The sequence below is a fragment of the Globicephala melas genome, chromosome 19 (assembly GCF_963455315.2).
Source record: "Globicephala melas chromosome 19, mGloMel1.2, whole genome shotgun sequence".
Taxonomy (NCBI): Eukaryota; Metazoa; Chordata; class Mammalia; order Artiodactyla; family Delphinidae; genus Globicephala; species Globicephala melas.
In genome coordinates, this window is record NC_083332.1 from 62,825,443 (window position 1) to 62,842,163 (window position 16,721).

Genomic DNA, 16,721 nt, shown 5'->3' on the forward strand with positions numbered 1-16,721 from the left:
GGAAAGCCTCTGGTTGTCTTCCAGCTGAGCCAGGAGGTGTCTGTGCATGGCCATCACCACCGGCTCATCTGGACCCACTCTTGTGCGGAGGTGGAAACTCAGCTACATAAGACCCCTGGGCAAGTCACTTGGCTTAAAAGGATGGCCCCTTCCGTGGGGCCTTTGATTGGTTTGGTCTTGAGGACTCCAAACACTGGGGTTTGTCCTCCTTATAATAATCATAATCATACTCCTGGTGCATTATGTTTTCCCAAAAGCTTTAAATGCATGTTTGCAGCCACTAACCACCAAGCAAATGATCTCCTTAAGACTGGAATATTGGAAAAGACGTGGGGAATGACGGACTTAAAAAATGTGAACCCAAAGTCTTGACCTGTGAATCCCAGAGATTCGGGAAAACAAAAACAAAAACCCAAACAGAATCAGCAAAAGCTGTGAGCGGCACTAATGCCTTAAAATTTTGATATCTCTCAGGCTAAGAGTTTGATCAAAAGGGGGGACTGTTAAAAAGAAACAACAGGTCCTAAACGGAGTCGCTTATGTGAACCCTACCAAGACTTAATACCTGATTGAAGTTTTAGCCTCTCCCTAGAGTGGAAATTTAAACCCATCAGCAGTGGGAGGTGATCTGCCTAAGACCCCCTGCCTCCCCTAAGGGAAGGTGCCCACCCTTTTAACTTCCTTGTCCCACCCTCCCGTGCCCATGAAAGCCTCCATTTTGTATAGCTCCTCGGAGCACCCTTCCGCTTACTAGATTGGATGCTGCCACGAGTAAAGCCAATTAGATTCTCAAATTTAAATAAGCGTGTGAGGGTCTGGGTCTGGTGTAGTGAGCACCTGGTAAAGGCTAGCTCTCCAAGGGGCTGGGTGGGCCTGAGCGAGGGTTAGCCCCGGCTACCCCTCCCCTGAGGCCTCTGTGTCCCCACAGGCCCACAATGACTTGCTGCGTACCTATGAGGCGAAGCTCCTGGCCTTTGGGGTCCCCCTGGACAACGTAGGCTTCAAGCCCCTGGAGACGGCCGTGATCGGGCAGACGCTGGGCCAGGGCCCTGCAGGACTCGTGGGCACCCCAACGTAGCCCCTGCCCGGGGCCACTGCCCGGATGACACCCACCTCACGCACCGAGGACGGCAGGTATTCGTTTTGTAGACGTGCGTCGTCAGCAAATGAAGGTTTTCACAAGTGCTGCGTGTCCTGTTGCGTGGCTGTGTGGAGAGGCGCCCCCAGGGCCCACGATGCCGTCCGGCCCCTTCCCCGAGCCCACCAGCTCTGTGCGCACACCCGCCCCCATCCCACCTGGGGCTGGGCAGCTCCAGCCGAGCGTGCCTAGTGACCGCAGCCGCCTCGCAGATGCCAGCAGCAACTTTATTGAAGCCCGAGTGACAGCTGCCACTGGGGAATCGGGGCCAGAACGTCCCCGGGAAGTGTGACCCTGGTGCCCGTGAGCAACAAGCCTGCCCTGCTGGTCGGGGGCGGCTCAGCCTGCCGTGGTGACGGGTCCGGGCTCGCAGGCCGGCTGCCGGTCAGCCGCTAGCTCCCTCGGTACGTGGTATAAGACCACGGGCTCAGCAGCAGCGGCACGTGGAACTTGTGGGTCTCGTTTGTGATGGTGAAAACGACCTGCGGGCAGAGGGGACACCGGGGGAGCCAGGGGCCAGCATGGAGCGCACTCAGCCTGGCCTCAGTGCTGCCATGGACTCAGCAGCCCAGACGGCTGACCTGGGGATGCAGTTGGGGGGCAGGAGCCCCAGGGCCAGCTCGGGGGTGGTGGGTGTGGCTGGGTCCTCCCCAGAGAAAGCACTCGATCTGAGGGGCCCTGGGCCTGCAGGTTCCCAAGGGGTCCCGCCCGAACAGGTCAACTGAAGAGGGACAGTGAGCTGGACGGGGCTTGGGTGAACCTCTGTCCGCAGGGGCTGAGTCAGCCTGACCCCGGAGCAGGTCAGGGACGGGTGTGACGTGGTCAAGCCCGGCACCCCTTTCTTCTGGGAGCCCAAAGCAGGTGCGAGGTAGTGGAGGCGCAGGGCCGGCCTGCGGGTCACGGTGAGTCATGGGCCTCCACCCGTCTGGCCCTCACCTCCACGTACGGGTAGAAGCTCTCCTGGCCCCTCTTCTGCCAGTAGCCCTCAGTGTCGAAGGACAGCTTGTAGGTGCCCGCCTTCATCTGGCCTGGCAGCAGGAGCCCAGGGCAGCGGCCGTCAGGGTCCGTGTAGCTGGGGAGAGAAAGGGGGGGTCCCTGCAGAGGGGGCTGAGGAGCTCCCGGCCTGGGTCCCCCGGGGCTGCGTGCCCACCGGCCTCCGATGTCCCCGCAGCCTGACTGGGACTCGGGTGAGCGGGCCTGGGCGGCTATGGAGCAGGACAGCCTCCAGGACCTGGGGCTCTGGAGCAGCCCAGGGACACTGCGCACTGTTTGAGAAATCACAGAGAAGCAGAAGGGAGAAAGCTCCCACAATCTACCCCGTGAGCAATAATCGCTTTATATCTGGCATGTATACCTTTCAGACTTTCTCTATGTGTAAACATGCTCATTTGCAAACTTTAAGAACGGGTTGTACGAGTCACACTGTTTCATAACGTGTACTTTTTGTTTAATATACTGCGTGTGGCTTTCTGGTTCAGTGACTGTACCCAAATCGCCATCCGCGTGGTGGCCTGTTTCCAGCGGCACCAGTGGAGGCCCTGAGGGCCTCTGCTCCCTCGGAGCCCCCGGCACCTGCAGCCGTGCTCGCAAGCATCTGCGCTGTGATCAGAAAGGGTGGCATTTACCAGCGCAGTTTAGGGGGTGTGGTTGGGAGTGGATCTGTACGCCCCCCGCCCTGGACTCCATGTGTTCCTCCAAGCGCAGATGGGGCCTGGACCCCCGGCTTTTCTGAAGGCTCCATACCCTCAGGCCTGGAACCTTTGGGGTCCAGCCAACCAGCCCACACCAGCGGGAGGGTCGGGGGAAACTGCTCACAGCTGACCCATGACACCTGCCAGTCTGGGCTGGGCGTCCCCCAGCAGAGCCTGGGCCTGGGGCAGGGGTAGCGCTGCCAGGCAGCGGACACCTCCTGCTGCCCCAGCCGTCCCCCCTCGCCCCCCAGTCTAGGAGAGGGGTGCCTGTGGTGTCTGCACACCGGGTGCAGTGAGAATATAGAGAACGTCCAGTGCCCGCCTGCTGCCCCGCACAGGCCACCCGTCAGTCAGTGACAACCAGGCCCTTCAGGTCCCACCTCAGGCCTCGGCCGGCCCAGCCTGCAGGAAGAGACACACCCCTCTTCCCCCTGCAGCGGGCACTTGGGCTGTGAGCTGTCCCAGCACGTTCTGTGGCCCTGACCAGGACTACGCAGCCTGTTGAAAGCGCGGCCCCGAGAGTCTGCAGGGGGACTGTCCGGCTGTGGCGAGCCCTGCTCCCTGCCCTCCAGGCCCGCACCCCTTGCCCTGGCGTGGGGCGGGGAGGTGATCTGGACTCAAATCCTGCCCCAGACCGCCCTCCTACCTTTTCCTCAGCTCGGTCCACTGCTGGCCATGGTCCTCGAGCCTGGACAGACGGAGGCAGAGGCCCTCAGCCGGAAGCCCTGAGGCAGTGTCCAGTACGTGGGTGGTCAGCGGGCTGCTGCCCGGCTCCATACCTCTGCCCTGGGCCACGAGAGGGACAGGGAAGCTGCCTTGTGTCCACACCTGCAGCGGAGTCCGTGTAAACAGCCCCGGGGGACAAAGTCCCAAACTGCCCCTGGGCCCTGGGTGAGGAGCTGCGGGTGGAATTGCCGAGCAGCCCGCGCAGGCTGCGGTGACACACTGCCATGCAGGTCGCTGACCTGTCCCCCTCCTCCCCCAGCAGCCCCCTCCCCCCAGCACTGACGGGGTCTCCACACCCAGGGGCCTCTCCCTCAGTCATTGCCGGCTGTGGGTGGCCACACGGGGTTCTTCTCCCGGAACTCAGCTCTGTCCCCTTAGCCCCAGGTGGAGGAGAGTTCAGGGGCTCCGAGTTCGGGCCTGTCCCCCTACCTCCGGGGAGCCCAGGTGTCGCTGGAGTGTCCGCAGCCGCAGGGCGACTCCGGAGCTCATGCCGGGCCGGACTGGGGTTGGCGAGGTGGCGACACCACGCTGCCACCACCCCCAGAACCTCCCCGGGCCCCTCCCTGGCCCCGGGGGCCACGTGTCTGACCAAACTCGGGGCGGAACCACAGGGAGGGGTGAGGCCGGTCTGGTTCGCAGCGGCTTCACCTCGGTGCCCACCTGGAGGGGCCCAGGGGGCTTCACGGGGGGGGGGAGCGGAGGGGTAGGCGATCGGGGTGCACAACCTTTGGGACCGTGGAGGCTCCTCCCGGCCCAGAAGTGGAGCGGCCCTGGGGGGCGGGGCGGGGCGGGGCGGGGGCGGGGCTCGGGGACGTTGGGGTTGAGTGCTGGGCGGGACCGGATGGGGAGGGGCGCGGGGAGGGGGTGGGGCTCTGGCGGGGCGGGTAGGTCCAGCCAAGGTCCACTTCGGCCGCTGGGCGACGCAGGGCGAGCCTGACGACCCCCGGGAGCCCCTGAACCGGTGTAGCTTGTTTTCTTCCCTGGGAAGGTCGGAATTTGATGGTAGCCCCGACAGGCCACGTGGTGGTGCCTCAGGCGGGACGGATGGCCCGTGTGGTCGGTCGCACTGCCCGCCCCTCCTCCTACCCGCTCTGGCCCTCGACCCCCAAGGAGCAGGGGCCCGGCACACTGACAGGGTAGGGTCTGGGCTATGCAGAAGTGAGGAAACAAGAGACAAGGCTGAGCCGACGGGCACGAGTCCATCATTGTTTCGCAATAGTTCACGATGTACACACGGAACCGACTGTATATAATGTATAAGTAAAGATAAGGGCGTTCTGTGTTTAAAATCTGGGTGACGTTGCCTGGTGGGTTGGATTGCTCTCGATGTGGAGTCATTTTTCTTGTGGCTAAAGAGCCTTTTCTAATTATTTGGATAGTGAGTGGGGCCAGTTTGTACGTTAAGGATCACACCCCTCTGAGGTGGGGAAGGGGACCTTTCTAGCGACACTTGGGTGTTGGTTACAGTGCTTTGCAGGCAATCAGGAAATGTCTGTCTGAGATTTAAATGCATGTGACGTTTGGCAGGGCTCACGTTTTTAGGAGGTGGCCCCAAAGAGACACACACCTGTTTTGGTAAACGCCCATGGGGACGGGACCAGAAACAACCAGACTGTCCCCACGGGGGACAGTTAAATAGATGAACTCTGCCACACACAGCAACTGTGCAGCCCAGTGAAAAGAGTGAGGCCCATTTGTGTGTCAGGTGGATGGTCCGGGGCGGGAGGCGTGTGCCGCTTCGTGGTTTTAAATCCCGGTAGCTTTCAGCCCGTTGCAAGGGCAAAGCTCACTTACCACCATCACAAGCTCGGGGTGCAGCTATTAGGGCCCCCTTTTTACAGAGGAGGAAACTGAGGCACAGAGAGGCCAAGTACTGGAATATTTTCTAGTGCGGTACACAAAAGACTGACGATACCAGGTCCACCTCTGGGACAAGCAGTGTCGACAAGCGTTGATTATTTTCATTCTGTAGCCTTTCTTTGGACACTTGAAGTCTCAAATGTCAAGCTGACAAAAACAACAATCAAACCTTTTTTGGAGGGTGCCCTTTTACCCCCTCCGTCCTTCTCTGCCCCGAGAGAAAACCTAGTTCTGGGAGAGCGCGGGGCAGGGCAGGGCGTCGTCACAGCTCCTTCTGGGGCCTTGCTAGGGCCCGCTCCCCAGCCTGCAGGCTTCACCTGGAACCTTCCCTGTGCCTCTGGGAGGGCAGTGGGTTGCTTAAGAGTAGGCATGGGGGTCCAGCCTAATAGGCCCAGTGCCAGCCATGCCGTGCTCGCCGCGTGACCCCGAGCTGTGACCCTGCTGCCAGGAGGGGGAACAAAGTGCACGTCTACCTGCTGGGCCTCTTGTAAAAAGAGACCAGACACAGGCCTTGAGCTCCTCCCTCCTCCCCACTCCTTTCTGACCAGGTGAGTGTGATGCTGGAGTTGGAGCATTCCACCACCCCACCCCCCCTGCCCCGCCCCCTCCCCGGCCCCGGGCGGACAGACAGAGGCCCTAAGGAAGACACACGCTGAGGAGGAAAGAAGCTGCATCCCTGGAGTTGCCGCTGGACCGCCTGGCAGGTGGGTGGGGCCTTTCGCGTCTGGATTGTGTTAAGTGCAGTGATTTTAAAGCACTCGCGTTGATTTTTCCAGGTGGGTAGCCCAAAGCGTTTCTGCTTCAGGGAGTTGAGATCATGCAGGTAAAACGTATAACTACACACAGGGTGCTCAGTACCTTGGAACTGACCGTTCTTCCCGGGTGGCCGAGACGCTGAGCAGCAACGAGGGTCACCCGTCCTCCTGTCCTAGGGAGAAGGCAGCCGGTCGGGCCGCCGTCTGGGTCTGTGCTGGCGCTGGGAGGTCCCCGCCCTACCCTGAGCCCCTGGAGAGGCCCACGTGGGACCAGCCTCTGGGGCCCCGCTGAGGCACTGCAGCTGCGCTATGACACCAAGGGTGCCCGAGCCCCTGCCCCTACTCCACGCCCCACCCCGGGAGTCCTTCCAGGCCGCTGTGTCAGAACTCAGCGGAAGGGCCATGAGGGCAGCTGGGACCTTCCTCCACTGAGGAAATATTGAGCATCGCCAGGTACACTGAGGCGACACAGGTGACGAGGGGAAGGCCATTTCACATGGTGCTATGAGCTGAGAAGGCCACACGATGGGCGGTGCCAGAGGGTGACAGGCGCTGGAGGTCAGGGGGCCTGCCGGCAGGCTGAGGAAGGCGAAGCCAGGGGTGGGGGTCGCAGGAGGGGCGCATTTGGCCCCCGGTAGCATTTCAGCTCCCCAAGGACCTGGGTTATTGTCTGTTTCGTCAAGGCTGTTCCTGTGCCTGGGATAGGACCTGGCCAGAGGTAGGTGCTACATCGGTATCCCTTGAATGAATGGGCAGCAGGAGTGTGCAGATACGCACGGGCAGAGACGTCAGGCTGCAGAGCGGGAGTTGAGTAGATGAAGAGGGCAGACATGAAAGAAGAGAGCGCGGGAGAGAGAGAGGCACGGTTTCCAGGCCCTGCTTCCCAGCCCTCGTCGGGCTCTCCTCCACCCCGAGCCTGTGCACTCTGTTTCTTTACGGGAAGCTGCCTCTGTCCTTCACTCACCCATGTGTCCTGCGCTGCACGTCTCCGAAGCAGCTCCGAGTCTGTTCCCACCGCAACCCCTGTGCCCGAAGCCTCCTGAGTCTTAAGCCGGGGCATCAGAGAGCTCTGGCCAGAGATGAGGCCCCTTCCCTGCCCCGGGACAACCGCACCTTGTCTGTGTCGTGGACTCTGCTTTCTGCACCCGTGTGCCCGTTCGGGTCACTGCCTGGTCCAGGATTGGCTGCCCTCGCCCTGGGACAGGGAGCATTTGTGGGTCAGTGAGTCCCAGGGGGTTCTAATGTTCCGCCAGGCTGAGGACCCCCGGCCTGCATCATGACACTGCTGCTCAGCAGCGACGCATGGGCCACCGTAGAACATAGTTCACGAGGCATCCGCTGGCCTCAGCTGGACTTCGAGGTCGGGCCGAGGATGGGAGGGTTGGTGCTGCTGGTGCCTGTGATTACGGCTGCGACCACAAGCCTTCAGCTTGGGGGTTGCCGGCACACAGGCACGTGGTGGTCAGCGCGGGGACCACAGGTGCCGCCAGAGAGCAGATGCACCAAATGTGGGGGGCCTTCCCTCCACTAAGTGACTAGCTTCCCGGGTGCTGTCTTGTCAGGCACACCTCAGGGCTCATCTTGGCTCACCACTCAGCAGAGAAGCAGACTTTGATAAATTCATACCACCCCCTTCCAAAACTGACCCAGGAGGAGACTTCCCCTGGATTGAGATCTGATCAACATGTTCCTAGTCCCAGCACCAAACTGGGGGGTCCTGGGACCCCTTCAGTTATGTGGTCACCACTTCTGGGGTCAGGATGCCAGGAATGTTTTCCGGTTTCACCAGGGGATGTGGTCTAATTTTGTGGCAGGCAGAGCCACTTCGTTTTGCCAGTTAGAGGAGGGGGCTTGTGGGTACAGTTCTGATTTCCTCCGGGGATCCCTCAGGGCTCACTGCGCCCGGGGCTCACCGTCAGCCTGTGTGCGCCAGGAGGACCCCGCCTGCAGCAGCCGCCTCTTCTGACTGGTTGGTCCATGTGCCAGTTGGTCTGGGGTCTGTTCTCATGGGTTGAGTGTCTGTTCTGAGTGGCTGGTGTCTTCTTCTTTATTTAACTGATATATTTTTTTATTGACATATAGTTGATTTACAGTGTTGTGTTAGTTTCTGCTGCCCAGCAAAGTGATTCAGTTATACACATGTGTACATTCTTTTTTAAAAATAATCTTTTCCATTACGCATTACCGTAGGGTACTGAATGTAGTTCTCTGTGCTGTACGGTAGGACCACGTTGTTTATCCATTCTGTATACAGAAGCTCACATCTGCTCACCCCAACCTCCCACTCCATCCCTCCCCCAGCCCTTCCCCCTGGCAAACACCAGTCTGTTCTCTATGTCCGTGAGTCTGTTTCTGTTTCATAGAAAGGTTCATTTGTGTCATGTATACATTCCACATATAAATGATTCCATGCAGTATTTGTGTTTCTCTGTATGACTTACTTCACTGAGTATGATAGTGTCCAGGTCCATCCATGTTGCCGCAGATGGCCTTATTTCATTCTTTTTTATGGCTGAGCAGTACTCCATTGTATGTACGTACCACATCTTCTTTATTCCTTCATCTGTTGGTGGACCCTTAGGTTGCTTCCATGTGTTGGCTATCGTGAATAGTACTGCTATGAACATAGGGGTGCATGTATCTTTTTGAATTATAGTTTTGTCTGGACATATGCCTGCCCAGGAGTGGGATTGCTGGATCATGTGGTAGTTCTATTTTAGTTTTCTGAGGAACCTCCATACTGTTCTCCGTAGGGGCTGCACCAATTTACATTCCCACCAACAGTGTAGGAGGGTTCCCTTCTCTCCACACCCTCTCCAGCATTTATTATTTGTAGAGTTTTTAAGGACGGCCATTCTGACCGGTGTGAGGTGGTACCTCGTTGCAATTTTGATATGCATTTCTCTAATAATTAGCGATGTTGAGCATCTTTTCATGTATTCTTCTTCCTTTTCTTTTTAAAAAATATTTATTTATTTGGTGGCACGCGGGATCCTCGTTGCCACGTGCGGGATCTTTGTTAGAGCATGCAGGATCTTACGCTGTGGTATGCAAGATCTAGTTCCCTGACCAGGGATCAAACCCGGACCCCATGCGTTGGGAGCTCAGCGTCTTAACCAGTGGACCACCAGGGAGGTCCCCTGTATGTCTTCTTTGGAGGAATGTCTGTTTAGGTCTTCTGCCCATTTTTTGATTGGGTTGTTTTGTTTTTTTGTTGCTGAGTTGTATGAGCTGTTTGTATATTTTGGAAGTTGAGCCCTTGTAGGTCTCATCGTTTGCAAATATTTTCTCCCATTGTGTAGGTTGTCTTTTCGTTTTGTTTATGGTTTCCTTCGCTGTGCAAAAGCTTGTAAGTTTGATTAGGTCCTGTTTGGGTTTTTTGTCTGTATGTTTGTTTCTATTGCCCTGGGAGACTGACCTAAGAAAACATTGGTATGGTTTATGTCAGAGAATGTTTTCCCTACGTTCTCTTCTAGGAGTTTTATGGCGTCATGTCTTATGTTTACGTCTTTACCGCTGGTGCCTGTTCTGATCGGGTTGTGTCTGTGCCTCACCAGCTGGGACAAATGTAGATTTGATTGCATCACTGGGTGGCCCCCTCCTGACCCCTGACCTGTCACTCCAGCCCAGCAGTGGGCACACCGATGGTTCCCCTGTGCTGGTTGATGGTGAACGTGTTGTGATGTGGCACTGAGGGGCTTGCCTGAGGATGTAGGGAGTGGCCATGTTGTTCGTATCCTTATCGCCATCTGCAGAGGTTCCTGTGGGGACAAAGGGGAGAAGAGTTGATGGTGTCAACAGCTAACAACCAGCACGACCAAACAAATTAATATAAAATCTAAAATTAAGGACTTCCCTGGTGGTGCAGTACTTAAGAATCCACCTGCCAGTGCAGGGGACACGGGTTCGAGCCCTGGTCCGGGAAGATCCCACACGCCGTGGAGCAACTAAGCCCATGCACTACAACTACTGAGCCTGTGCTCTACGGCCCGCGAGCTACAACTACTGAGCCCACGGGCCACAACTACTGAAGCTTGTGCACCTAGAGCCCGTGCACCGCAACAAAGAGCGGCCCCCGCTCGCTGCAGCTAGAGAAAGGCTGCGCACGGCAACCAAGACCCAAGGCAGCCAAAAATAAATAAACAAATAGTAAATCAATGTATTTAAAAAGACTCTAAAATTAAATATCTTCGCTTTTTAGTCTACTCACTATGAAGATAACAAAACTGCATCAGGTGATGTAAGTGGCAGCTCAAACACTTCACCAAAGTCTTATAATTATTCCCAAATGATTTGTTTACTTTCTCAGAAATCTTCACGTCATCCTTTGATGTGACTGTCACTATAGGAACCCTGTGCACCATTAACTTCAGGGGCTGAGAAACTGTTAGGTGGCTGAGGGGAGGGCTGTCTTCTATATCCCATCTTTCCATCTGTCGCACTGCTCTCGGGTCCCTTCTGTCCTCCCTTTTCCCCTACCGTTGTCAGGGGAGTACTGTCTGGACCCTGGCCACGCTGCGGGAGCTGGGGCTGAGCACACAAACCAGAGGGAGAGAAGTGGTGAGGCTGGGCCGACGGGTTCGGGGCAGTGTGTCCTGGTTGCTAGAACCAAGCCTCTGGTGTCTGGTCCACGGAGAGGACCCCAAATGGCTTTGCGCGTCAGGAGGGCGATCCGAGCACAGGCTGTGCTGCCTGGTGAGTGGCGTGGAGGCCCAGGAGGAAGCGTTAGTGGCTGCTGGTCGCAGGCCAGGAGGGGACAGAGCACATCCTCTCACAGCTCCCTTTGCTACGAAATGCCCAGTACCTCCCGTGAACCTCAGCGTCCATCCCCAGGTGTCGGTCGGAAACGATGGGTATACGGACACGGCAGTGCTGCCTGTGGTGCCTCGTGAGACCAACAGAAGCTTCCGGACAAGCAGCTGCTGGGGCGCCGCCAAGTCTGTGAGTAGGCTGGCGCCTGGGGAGGGAGAGCTGGAGGGAGTCCTGCTGGCCCCGGAATCAGGAGCAGTCAGTCAGGTTGCTGCTTTCAGGGGCACGAATTGGGAGCATGAAGGGAATGGGGCCAGAGCAGCCGCGGGGGAGGGTCTGTGAGCAGCAGGGACACGGCAGGGGTGCGGCCGCCAGCAGGCGACCCCGGACAACAGCAGCCCCACGATCCCCGAAGGGCCCCCATGCTTTGTGGCCCTTGTCGACCCATCTCTGTGGGATTCTGCCTGTGGCCCCCCGAGCCCCCCAGCCCCATTGCTGTGGAGCAGGGTCTCTGCTGCTTGAAACCACAAAAACCTTTGCAGTCCTGGAGCTGTCCCCCGCTCATGTCAGGGGGAACCTTCAGGGCAGTAAGAGTTTCTTTGATATTCGTACTTTAGTTTCCCAGAGTCTTCATATTTCCCCTGATTTTGCTGCCGTGTGTCCCTGAAACCCTCTGTTGTCTCATGGGGTGGGCTTCCTCCGTCACAGACCCCTCAAAGGCCTCCCGCCGGGTGAACGTGGGCTTGTCACTCGGCTGCACAGTCTCCACGGGGCCCCTTGTCCCACGCTTGCTGTCCCCAAGCTGGGTCTAGAGAAGGCCCGTCCCAGCAAGAACCCACTTTCTGGCTTTATCTCTCGTCCCAACGACCGGGGAGTCTTCCAGCCTCGGAAAGATCACTCAGGGTTTCCTGCTTCAGTGCTCACGGCAGAGAGCTTGCGTCCTCACAGGAAGCACTGCAGCTGCACGTGACCCGTGACCACGCTCCCAGGGACGGACCACGAGGGGTGATGGGTGAGCTCCTGCACCACTTGCCTGAAGGCACTTTGCCCCCCAGCCCCTTCCTTCTCCCCACTCAGGGGTGGAGTGTGGGCCTGGCCACGAACTCGCTTTGACTGTGGGTGAGGGCGTCCTGGAGTGAGAGCAGGGAGGGGGACCTGGGTCCCCAGTGAGGCCACCCAGCGAAGTGAGGCTTCATCTGGGCCTTAGTTGGGCTCGGAGGGTATGGCCGAGGGTCTGCTGGACGGGACACCACCTGTAGAGGGCCCTCAGCCTCATATGGATGGCAGCAGTGACTGTGCTGAGAACTTCCTGTACCAACCCAACAGCAGGGGAAGTGGAGGCTCCAGGGCTTCATGGTAACTAAGTGCAGAGCAGGGACTTGACCGAGCTGACCTGGTGGCTTGGGTCCTGCACGCTTACCACTGGAGTGACAGGACCTGCTTGTTCTCTCTGCTCAGCCCTTCTTGCCACCTTCTCCTCCACCCCACACCCTTATTTTTGCTGCAAGAGTCATGCCTCTCTCTTTATTATGTATCTTTGCAGCTAATATTTGTGGTAGAAGATGTCTACTGTGCCATCAGAAGCCGGCATCTCATGGAATCCCCAGCCTCTTCCACGACCGTAGAGCTGGTTCCTGACACCCAGCTCTGCCCACCTCCACCTCTGCAACTCTCATGTGTGGTACCTGCAATATAACAGGTGCTCAAAAAATGTTTCATGGCCTTCCCTGGTGGCGCAGTGGTTGAGAGTCCGCCTGCGGATGCAGGGGACACGGGTTCGTGCCCCGGTCCGGGAAGATCCCACATGCCGCGGAGCGGCTGGGCCCGTGAGCTACGGCCGCTGAGCCTGCGCGTCCGGAGCCTGTGCTCCGCAATGGGAGAGGCCACAGCAGTGAGAGGCCCGCGTACTGCAAAAAAAAAAAAAAAAAAAAAAAAAGTTTCATGAATAACTTCAGAACTCAGCGGTTGTCTGACATATTTAGAAAAGGAGTGGCCGCCCCTATTGCCAGCACCCCTGAAACCCCGCAGGAGACACAACCTAGTGTGGTCCCTTCTCTCGCCTGGGGGAGCGTCACACCAGCCGCCCTGCCGCCCTGTCTCCCTGCCTGTAACAAACACACCATAAGGAGGCTCGCTGGCCCCTGGGCCAGTGATGCTGTAAAAACCTGGCCTTGTCCTTGTGAGATTTGGTGTGAAGACAACACAGAAACAGAACCAGCAAAGAAGGATCCTGGTCAGGAGTAAATCCCTCTCCACAGTGACCCTGTGAGACCCCAGCGCTCCCTCTGCTAAGCCTGCTCCGGCTGTTTGGGAAGGGGCCCTTGTGACTCTCCGGGCAGCGGGTGGGAGGGATAACCCAGTCTCTCTTCTGCCTCCTGAGACCAAGGTGGGCATCGGGGAAACATCCACACCTCCGACGGGGGTCCAGAGCGGGTGTCCCGAAGGACAGGACCTAGCCATCCAGTGAGGCCAGGTCTTGTCCACACCGCACTGACCTGCTGGAGGGTCTTGGGTTTCCTGGCCTCCAGCATTCCCACCGCCAACCCCAGCCTGCAGCGTCTCGGGAGCCCCTCGCTGGCAGCCCCCCCGGGGGCAGAAAGCCGCACAATCACGGAGAAGGACGATAAGCACGCAGGACAGATGAGACCAGCAGTGAGTGTCCCATGTCCCCTCTGCTCCCCAGGGAGCACCCCAGCCCGGGCCAGCCATGGCCTTTGTCCTCTTCGGCAGTGTCTTTGCAGTTAATAGTCCCAGACACCTTCCTCTGGAGGGGAAGATGCAGTGACCGCGGGAGGGGTGAGGGCGGGGCGTGCTTTAGCCCTAAACCCGGGAAGCTGCAGAACTTCCTTGAGCCCCGAATGCACCACATGGGTAACCCTGCAGCAAGCCTGGCCAAGATCTCGACAGATTCTCTCTGGAAACACTTTTCATGTCCAACAAGAGAAGGTCTGTTAAACCCCCGTCCGACCCCGGGACGCGGGGCACGTTGTAACCATGGAAACTGAAGGGAAGGCGTTTGAGAGGCTTCTTCCTCGGTGTCTCCCCCAGTGGCCCCTGAAGGTACTGCACCCGGAGGAGAAGCGCTCGCTCTTGTCTCCTCACTTTGGGCCGGGCGGTGCCCACCCCTCACAGCCCCTGCTGCCCGCCTGCTTCTGAGTTGCATGGAAACCTACCGGTCACGAGGCCAAAGCGGGCTCGTCTTGGTGAGCAAAAACAGAGGCCGGTGACAAGGTAAGATGGGGGCTCGAAAGATTTCGTAGAAGAAAAGCGTGCACGTGTGTTCCTGTGTGTGTGTGCACATGTGTCTGTGTGTGGTGACCAGATGCTGCATTAATTGGTGTTGCCTATACAATTATGAGTGGCTTTTATTTTCTGTATTTTCTAAATTTCTTTTTTTTCTAAGCACCTGCATATTAACGAGAAAAAGAAAAAAACAGCAAAGCTGTTGACATCAAGCACGAGAGCTTGCAAAATAAGATCTTAAAGTACATATTTCAGAATGTTACAGGAGTTTTCTCTGGGTGATAGATGAACGGCCTCCTACTTTTGAAAACGAACTTAAGGGAACCTCTTTGGTAAGTTTTCAGGGGCCTGAGCTTTGAGGACAGCGTCTGTGGGTGACACCCTCCCCACACGCAGCTCTGCCTCAGGTACTGGCTGGGCTAGTGGCCGACCAGGCGGAGTCTGGCAGCCAAAGACCAGTTCACCCTCTTGTGCTCCGCGCTCACCTGCTCAGCTAGGGTCCCGGTAGAGCAGCAGGCCGGTGGGGCTGGCACAGCCATGGGGCCACTGCGGTCAGAGCGGCACATGTGATGGAGGCTGCTGGTGTCCTGTGTGGCCATCCAGGGCACCCGCAGTGTCAGGTGGAGGCCCTGCAGGCGTCCCGAGCCGAGCCCAGCGCGTGTCAGGCGGCGCACATCCCTCCGAGCCCCCCTTCAGCACGCAGCTGCCCGTGGCGGGAGGGTGTATAAGCCGCCAGCCCCCTTGCTAGAGGTGAGCCGAGACTGGGTGAGAGGCCGGAGTGCCTGTTTGCGCCTGAACTGTGGGGTCGCACACCATCGCCGCCACCACACAGGTCATCCATCTTCTGTGCAGGCCGCGGATGATGGGGGCCAGGGACTCGGGGCGTCTTGGGGGCTGGCGGCCTCACGAGGAATGGGGTTTATTGCCAGAGGGGAGGGGAGGGGAGGGGGCAGGCCTTGAACTGCTCAGCCTTGCAGGGGATTCGAGGGCCACCTCTGGTGGGAGGTGCAGGTGAGAAGCCCCTGGAAGTTTCTGGGGCCCCTCCCCCACAGTATTTCAGTCGAAGCCCCTCTGCCGGCATCACCCCCAACTCCGTCCCTCCCGTGGCCGCTGCTGAGAGCCACAGAAGATGGAAAGGTTATGGTGCTTCTCTTCCCATAGGGAAACAAAGCCACAGACACACAGATTCCCTTATAAAAGCATGAAAGAAGGGAGCCAGTAATAGTGGCTGTTTGTTATTGACATCCACGTGGTTCACGTAGAGATGCTTCCCAAGCCTGCACGGGGAGGGGGACTAAGGGCCGTTGTTCGCAGTCATGGGGTCTGGGCTCCCCGCTTCGGCCTTCCTGAACCCATTGTGGTGGGAACAGGACTGGGCCAAGTTAGGGCTCCCTCAGGGGCAGGGAGCTTGTTCAGAGAGGAGAGGATGGGGCCTCCTTTCTGTACCAGAACTGAGTTCTGGGTCTAAGCACAGCGTGGCCTCCTGGAGCTGTCAGTACCGTCACCTACCCAGCGGGAGAGGCTTCTTGCCACCTCGTCCTCACGTGCAGCCTGTGCACCTGCGCTGCTGGCTCCACGGGAGCCCTGAGCTCCCGGGGCCTCGGGGCCGTTAGCTGTGAGCCCACACTGTGCGGGCCTGCTCTGCCCACAGTGTGCCCCATTCTCCACCAACTTCTCTTAGAAAAAGTGAGTTGAAGGATAAAATATTCAACAGTTAAGAATTTCAAGGTGGTGACACCGTTGCACTGAAGCACACAGGCCCAGGTACACGGCACGTGCGTTAGAGAAGCTGCAGTGTGGGCTTCGAGGACACTGTGTGCAGGGGGGCAGGAGAGGTTCCGAGACTCACGGGTGGTCCGGTTCCTGCAGGCGCGGCTCCAGACTCCGTTCTCAGCAGGTGTGGGCGAGGGCCGCCTTTCCGAGGTGACTGTGTGTAGAGGGGCCCTGGGGCTGCCCAGGCTCAGCGGGAAGGGCAGCGGTGGGAAGGGAGGTTGCCCGCACTTAGCATCCTGACCTCTCACCTCCTCGTCAGGGCAGCTAAGTCTGCAGGTGAAGCAGCTGTGTCTGACCAGTGCCTGAGTGGCCCCTTCTTTGTCCAGCTCTAAAGACCTGGAAGACGTGGGCAGGGAGAGAATAACAAAGGGCGGGGCTTGCCCTCTCAGCCAGCCTCTGTGCCAGATTCTGCCTGTGCTTATCGATCAAACCAAAAGGCTGGCGCTCCCATCCCATTTTATAGATTAGAAAAGAGGCACAGAGAGGTTGAGCACCTTGCCATAGGTCACACAGCTGGTGAGGGCAGAGCTGAGAATTGACCCACTATGGTTGGATCTGGAGTCCACATGCTGTGCTGACCCTGAGGCGACAGCAAAGAGAGAGCTAGGGAGACCAGATACCCCAGATTGAGCCAGGCACACAGGCATGCACCCACACATGCACGAGGCCTTCACCTTTGAGGCTACAGAAGTCAGAGGAAACCAGAGAGGAATGAGGAGAGGCCAAGGGAGAATGCCCTTCCAGGGGTTCAGTTCCTACGGAGACCGGGGCTGCGAGTATGCGTTC

At 58.1% G+C, this 16,721-nt stretch overlaps 2 protein-coding genes across 12 annotated transcripts in view; one reads left to right on the plus strand and one right to left on the minus strand.

Moving 5' to 3' along the window:
• GAS8 (growth arrest specific 8) overlaps window positions 1-15,075 on the plus strand; it is a 32,808-nt gene extending 17,733 nt beyond the window's left edge. For 6 of the 10 annotated variants that reach the window (XR_009559959.2, XR_009559964.1, XR_009559956.1 and 3 more), the window contains 4 exons: window positions 929-1,134; window positions 5,964-6,119; window positions 11,004-11,931; window positions 12,463-15,075. Coding sequence is in view for 1 of the 10 variants with exons in the window: in XM_060288692.1 (XP_060144675.1) it covers window positions 929-1,078 (150 nt within the window). In the remaining 9 variants the exon portion in view is untranslated. Of the gene's footprint in view, window positions 1-928; window positions 2,594-5,963; window positions 6,120-11,003; window positions 11,932-12,462 lie in introns of those variants that run through there. The other 4 variants (XR_009559961.1, XR_009559963.1, XR_009559960.1 and 1 more) reach the window with 4 other exon arrangements.
• On the minus strand, window positions 1,364-4,300 carry LOC115848614 (5-hydroxyisourate hydrolase-like). Of its 2 annotated transcripts, none has more exons than XM_030849426.3 (4): window positions 3,985-4,300; window positions 3,476-3,615; window positions 2,075-2,210; window positions 1,364-1,620 (listed from the first exon to the last, which is right to left on the minus strand). In XM_030849426.3, exons 1-4 carry the CDS (start codon window positions 4,042-4,044, stop codon window positions 1,531-1,533), a joined length of 426 nt encoding a protein of 141 aa, XP_030705286.1. In that variant the 5' UTR covers window positions 4,045-4,300; the 3' UTR covers window positions 1,364-1,530. The 2 variants fall into 2 exon arrangements, with proteins under 2 accessions (XP_030705286.1, XP_030705285.1); XM_030849425.3 differs by having other exon boundaries at window positions 3,476-3,657.
• Window positions 15,076-16,721: the final 1,646 nt, after the last annotated feature.